This window comes from Teleopsis dalmanni, chromosome 2 (assembly GCF_002237135.1).
Source record: "Teleopsis dalmanni isolate 2A chromosome 2, ASM223713v2, whole genome shotgun sequence".
NCBI lineage: Eukaryota > Metazoa > Arthropoda > Insecta > Diptera > Diopsidae > Teleopsis > Teleopsis dalmanni.
Genome location: NC_051847.1, coordinates 227,954,450 through 227,961,342, shown reverse-complemented (window position 1 = coordinate 227,961,342; position 6,893 = coordinate 227,954,450). Strand labels below are relative to the sequence as shown.

The following is a 6,893-nucleotide window of genomic DNA, read 5'->3' as shown; positions in this document are numbered from 1 at the left end:
TATTTTAATCGTGATGGGAGTAATGTTACTTCATTGTTGCTAATCTAGACTTGGAATAAAATGTAGTATTATATTTGTTTCGATTTCTGCTCCAGAAATATGGTTCTATCCATTTGCACAATTTTCTCAATGTGGCTCTAAACCCACTGTGCCAATTTGTCGATGAAGCTTGAGGTTGAGAGATTATTTTAATGAGAGTTTTAATTTAATAGCCTATGCCTCCATTTCTATATACATCTATGTACATATAGAGTCATAAATACATGGTAGTTATATGCTACACTTCAAAGATTAGCAAAAACGTGTCTATTCACGTTTAAGATAGTCCAAACAAGTTGCCTGGTAATAAAACTGAAAAATTACAATAATCTATTTAGACTTTTTACTGATTCCATCTATATTTCTATTAAGAGCTTCAGTTTTGATAAGAGTATGGATAGAGGTTTGATAGATAAAAGATATCTGCTACATATCAATTTAAAGATGGATATAGGCACGAGAACGGGATCAGTAAATCTGATCAGCTTTACAATTCTACTTCAATATTTCAGGCAAAAATTTTCGCTATTCTAAGAACCCGTTCCCTCGCAGTGAATATAGACTTCCAGCAAAATAAAGTCTGAGAGTATAGTAAACAACAAGACTATTTCAGCAGTCTGGTCGTAAAAGATAGTTTACGAATGTAGCCAATTTATCAACTTATTAGGCGCTAGTTCTAAGATAACCCTAATTTGTGTCTCTAGGCGCATAAATACGGTGGGTAAGAGCAGATTGACGAGCTAGCGAGACTTAAGGCCTCTTTAATAGAACTTCCTATATCAATAACAACTCCTACTCCTGACATACGATTCCTTTTTTTGACAGGTCAACAGAAATTGAGCTATTATTTTTACAAAAGCATCACGAAGAGCGACATAGTATACATACCCTAAATACGCTACCTTTGACTTAAACCACAGAAGCAAATCGGAGATACCTAAAAAAGATCAATTCTTGAGTGATATTTTAAAACTGTTGTTAATAGTATTTAAATTTGACCTCTTGTGTCTGTGTCTAAGCTTATCCAGATCTAACCAGCAGCTTTCTAACCTAATTGAGAAGGATTCGAACTTTTTTTCCCCGAACGTACCCCTACTTTCTTACCTACTTATTAAATGGCTTGTTAGTATCGTCATAAATCGTTTTTTAAAAAGTCTGCTATCGGTCGCGTCACCTAATATGGTTAGGACTGTACTGTAAACAACATATGCTAGCGCAGAACAAAATTAGTTTGTAAGTAGTAGCAGTTAAAAATGATGTTCCATGTGGCTGAACCACTAAAACCTGGAAGTTAAAAAAATAAACAAATCATATTTTGATTACTTGAAAGACACTGATTACAATGCTTTAAAAATAATATTCAACCAATAATGAAATAACCCTTCATTTGAATAAGAGTAGGTCGGTATATAATCTATTATTGGGTGTTCGTTCATTGAAATGAATATAATAAACATAAACAATATGTCTGCACTCGAAGTGGTCAATATTTAACTAGTTTATATCAACATATCTATGCGGTATAAATACTATGTTCTGTTGCAAACAACAGTTGTAGATGAGGCTCCTTCAGCTTATGACATTAAAGTGCCCTTGCCGATTTTTTATGATTAATGAAGGTGAATACTGGCAATAAGAGTTGCAGATACTTTGAATTTACTTTATAATATAATCAACAAATACGATTGCATTTCCGCGAATTGTAGTTTCTTTAGCAGGTGGGATTCTTCAATTCTTATATATCTTATAATCATATTTTGTAATTTCAGCAGATGCGCCCACACTCAAAACCATACCCTATATTTTAATGTTTCTTCTCTTAAACGTAGATAAGCCAAGGAATCAAACTTACTTCTCTCAAGCTAAGTCAAAGCCGTCATTCGTTTTGACGCTTCTTGATATGAGATTGAGCTGTTCTCCCGCTGCGGTTCCTGGACCGAAAACAAGCACCATTTAACTAAAATGGAAAAAATGTCCTTCATTTGTGGGTGTTTTAAATTTGCCACTTAAAACCGAGTGAGAAGGGTTGACTGTGATGTTTACGATTCCCTGCCACATAAAATTCGTCACGTTTTTTACTGTCATAAAACTGGAATTGGCTTTTGCTTCAAAGGTTTCACAAGGTTTGTGTTTCACCACATATCAATGCAATGAACTGTAATTGATAATCTTTGTCCTGAAAAGCTTGGAGCATTTAAATCCTTTAATACACATATACATATGCTTTATAGAGGGAAATATTTTATGATCCAATCAGTCAATAAAATGTGCAGCAGTCATAATTTTTTGTTGCGCGCATTTTGGTGACCTGTACCAACCCATTCGGTTTCATTTTACAATCTCTATAACCGCAAGAAATAAAATTATTCCACATAGGTTCTTTCATTTGCATAAATTTTATTCGCTTTCGAAAGTGAACATTCGACCTGACTCACTAACGACAAAGCGTCGGAAGCTTCTTGGAGTGCATTACACAGTGGATCACAGGAGTACACACAGAATCATATCGAAAAGTACTTATTTTCTTATAACATAAGTATTATAAGAAATCGTTAACATAATTAAACAAAGGTATTAAGGACTTTATCATTGTTGAGATGATTCCTTTTAGTCTCTCCTTTTTCATTTGCATAGCTTTATAAATAGGCCACTACATATACGCATATACGACTATATAGATGTATATATATAGTACATAACACCTTCTTGTTTTTGTCACACTTTCGTCAATATCAAAAAAGTACGAAGATCTGATAACCTCCAAACCAAATGGCTTATTAAAGTTTTTATGATTTATTCTGGATGCACCGGTCTTTTGGTATGCACACCAGTTTTGGACAACCCTCAACATTTTTGCTAATATTATCAGATTTGAAACTATGAGATTAATTGCACCAATTAAATTCTGAGAACAATCACAATTTACACGGAGAGTTCCGGGATGGATATGGTTTCGGACGAATTTCCTTAATCTATAAAAACGCAATGAAATTGTTCGTTTTTTCAGTAGTGTGAGCTGGCTTGTTATTGTGAATTGTGAAATATGAACGCATTTTTCCCTGATTTCCCAACAAATGTTTGAAAACTTATGGTAACCAGATAATCAGGTAAACAGGTACCTACTTACATAAAGTAAAACTTATGGTACGAGTACCATTTAGCATTTATTCCAAATTGATATCATTACTTTTGTTAGATTAAATGAAACATGGTAACCCAGAAATGGATTAGCATTTCCAAGGCTCTGTATCAGCGAATGTTGCTTTGTTTCTGGGTGGTTCTTGTGGAACCAAGCCACATCAACTATCATAATTTCATAAATTTTCTGGATCTCTCATTAGAACATTTTTAAAGTAAATATCGAGCTAAAGATAACGAGCAAAGTTATTTTTGAGTTTTAATTTAACTTCGAGTACCCTATCACGCTAAAATCTCCATGGCGATTGCATGATATTATGGCATTACAACCGTAACATGTAGGCCTAGCTAATCAGTAAACATTTCCTAAGCCAATTGTGAATATTTATTAATTTTGGACTTCACTAAGTCGACGCATGTCCGGCCTGGATACTACGAAATCAACTCCAAATGATCACAAGTGTTGAAGCAGTTTTTCATATTTTATTTGACAGTTATTGCCACAGACTCAAGGATATACCGAATTTCTTGCTGTGATAACCGTGGAACTACTATCGGCTTTGTACCAGCTGTGAAAGTTCATATGTAATATTCTAACACTTTATCAAATCAGCTAGCATTTTGCGATTTGTCGAAAATTTATTCTGCATTATCGACTAAGTGAATTTCTTTTTGTTCCCCCATGTAATTTGGAATCGGTTCGTTCCAAATGCAATAATAAAATAAGATTTTACAAATTATGATAGAATAGGACAAATCACATTAACAACAAATTACATGCATGATTTTAAATTAATTAAAAAACATTTTGGGTATTTACAAAATTAAATTCGGTCTTTAAGTTAATAAGCATGATTCGCTACTACGATAATGAAATGCATGCGTCCACATGTTCTGCATTAACACAAGAAAGCAAATCAATACCAGAACATACCGGAAACATTGAATTTACGAAGCATTTTTGGCGATTGGTTGACCAAAAGATCCTCAAAGATGTTTGTGCGGCCCACAAGCCAAAGACCTTACTATAATGATCGAGTTCTAGAACGAAATTCAATGCCTTGTAATAATACGACCTTATTAATATTACGGTATTTAATAATACGGTCTTTGATTAGAGTTCCTTCATGATACGGTCTCTGCTTATACAGTCATTGCTACGATAAAGAAAAACATACGGTTTTTGTTTATAGCAACTTGACGTACTGTTGTAGAGTTACTGTGCCATTAAAAGCCTTTTTTGTTGCAGTTGCAGTATAAGTGAAACTGTTTTCTTCGCTTGCCCAATTATTTTCATGCGAAATCTGCAACGTAGTGGTTTGTTAGTCATTGCGCTTTACCCAGAAGAGCGAAGTCCATTCAGCACATTTTGGGCTCTCTGAATTCCAAATACTAGCTTACAAATACCCAACTTCATCCAAACTGTATTTGTTACTTGTCCGCTTTGTATTTTATTAAAATGCAGTTTCTTGAAATTCACCTTTTCACCTTTTGAACATAAAAAATAAAAGTTTTACTCAACAAGCGTATAAATTAATTCAAATGAAAATAGGTTTGTTGAACGCAAAATAAATATATATTTTCTTTATGCCAATATATTGCGAAGGCACATAGTCTCATTTTTATAACCTTACTCCAAGTTAGATGTCATCTTTAAAAAACGCTAATCTCAAGCACAGCATTTAACGTAAATATTTGCTGAATAATATATAAAATATTTCACAATGGACATCCTTTTATCATTTTAAAATCCTGTGCTTTGGTGTGTGTCAATTTCTAATTATTTCATTTTGTCTTTGTATTTATTTGATATATATCTTCCCGACTTTGATTTCCTGAGTCAAATGTTCTAATAACTCCAGTCCTACCTCCTTACCTCTTTTAAACGTTCTTTGCTCCTTCAAAAAGATCCGAACATTTTTGAGTTATATCAAATAAGATAGACCTTTGTAGTCGAGTGCTTTCTTCTATTCTATTCCTTTTTATACTATTTCCAAAAGATGGTTTTAGTTGCTTTAATTCTCACACCTACTAAAAAAAATCCCTAACTGATCTCACCCTAATCAATGGTGCCATTAAGCAGATATTGCTAAGATTAAAAATTGTGATTGCAGCTTCATTTTTGTTTTGGATGAAGATTTATATTTATTCAAGATTTGTGTTTTTAATACTTTTTTTAAAACTTATTTTGATTTACTAGCTTCTTCCAATCGTTTTTTAATATAGGCCTTAACCTTATCACCAATTTTGCTTCTCATTATACATTGATGACCACGGAAAGCCCACACATCTACGGGACTGCCTTGCTCATTCTTATCTACGCAACCCTCTACAATAGTAAGTGCTTCAGATTCATCCAAATCCATTCTAAATTGTTTTGCTACTCTGTCAGGGTGATAGCCTTCATGTTCGCAGAAAATGTCCATTTTAGTTGCTGTACACAAAAGATATTTACGCACGGACTCAACATCCGGATAATCAAATTGTTTCATTTTTGCAATCACATCCTCAGTCAATGGGTGCTCCTTCACGCATTCTACACGAATCTCTTTGATTTCACTTGCAGTTTTGGGATTCCAATCAGCAAAGGCCTGAAATGAGTAAGAAACGAACTGCGGGCTAGCAATCCAAAGTCAATTTAATAACCAAATAGCCTTACTAACCGAAGACACTACAGCCAAAATAGCCAAAATATAGAAAGCCTTCATTGTCACAGTCACTTCAGTATCTGCTCCGTATTCCAATCGATAAACAACTGAATGGATGATGTCTGAAGCCGAAATATTTATACAAGTATATTTGTTGACTACTGCGATGAGATAGAACTGTAGAAGTTCAAAGCAAGCACAGATAAGACATAATCGATATTTTTCTATTTGAGCATGTATGAGTGTCTGCTAAAGATGATGATAGTACTATCATTTCGCTGGAAAGTCTGAGGTTTCTACATGCATGAGTTTGTCATAGCCAACGAACTACTACACTTATGGGTCAAATGTCAGGTTCTCCCATGCACAGCAACTGATAACATATCACATCCGTATAAAAGGTACCAATACTTTAATGTACTCTACCCAGAGGGTTCGGTTCAATGATTACAAGTGGACTTATTTGTGTTTCTTGTTTGTATTGCAATGCCTGAATTAATCGGAATTAATTGATAAGGTATAAAAACATTTGTTTTCATCAGTTTTGAGTTTATAATTTCGTAAGATTAAAGAAAAATTTGATTAGAAAAATTAGTTTAAAAATAAATATTAATTAACGTAAAAAATAATGAAGCCAATGAAGAGTTTAAAAATCTGTTGCATAAAAGTATTTGAATTGAATAAATGATTTGAGAGATATAATTTCTTCCACCTACATCATCTCATCTCATTATGTTTTCTTCATCTCGCTTTCCAATTTAATTAACTATTAAAAATTATTATAATTATTTGAATATTATTCCATCTAAGATTTATTTAGATATGAAGAATTTCAAAAAATCCAATCTTTAAAGCAATCAAATCATCTATCTCAAAGAATCCCATCACTTTGTTGTCTAACTGCGCTTCATAGACGAAATTATTACAACTCAGAACACAGTCTTTAAATTATCCCGTCTAACCTTAGTCTTGCTGCTTTTCTGTTTCTTTTGTCAGTCACAAACTTCTTCCTTATTTTTCGTGGTACTCATACTCTATTAACTAGATGAATTCATCATGCTAGAATTC

General features: G+C 33.3%; 1 protein-coding gene across 1 annotated transcript; it reads right to left on the bottom strand.

The window, feature by feature from the left end:
- Positions 1-5,292: 5,292 nt before the first annotated feature.
- On the bottom strand, positions 5,293-5,978 carry LOC119680259 (general odorant-binding protein 99a-like). Its single transcript, XM_038092985.1, has 2 exons — positions 5,841-5,978; positions 5,293-5,768 (listed from the first exon to the last, which is right to left on the bottom strand). Exons 1-2 carry the CDS (start codon positions 5,883-5,885, stop codon positions 5,361-5,363), a joined length of 453 nt encoding a protein of 150 aa, XP_037948913.1. The 5' UTR covers positions 5,886-5,978; the 3' UTR covers positions 5,293-5,360.
- Between the last annotated feature and the right edge of the window lie 915 nt (positions 5,979-6,893).

Bases quoted from the DNA above. Each gene is read 5' to 3' on its own strand.
- LOC119680259 (XM_038092985.1), bottom strand. From the start codon at position 5,885: ATGAAGGCTTTCTATATTTTGGCTATTTTGGCTGTAGTGTCTTCG. The intron at 5,769-5,840 runs GTTAGTAAGGCT...TACTCATTTCAG, and splicing joins TTTTGGCTGTAGTGTCTTCG to GCCTTTGCTGATTGGAATCC.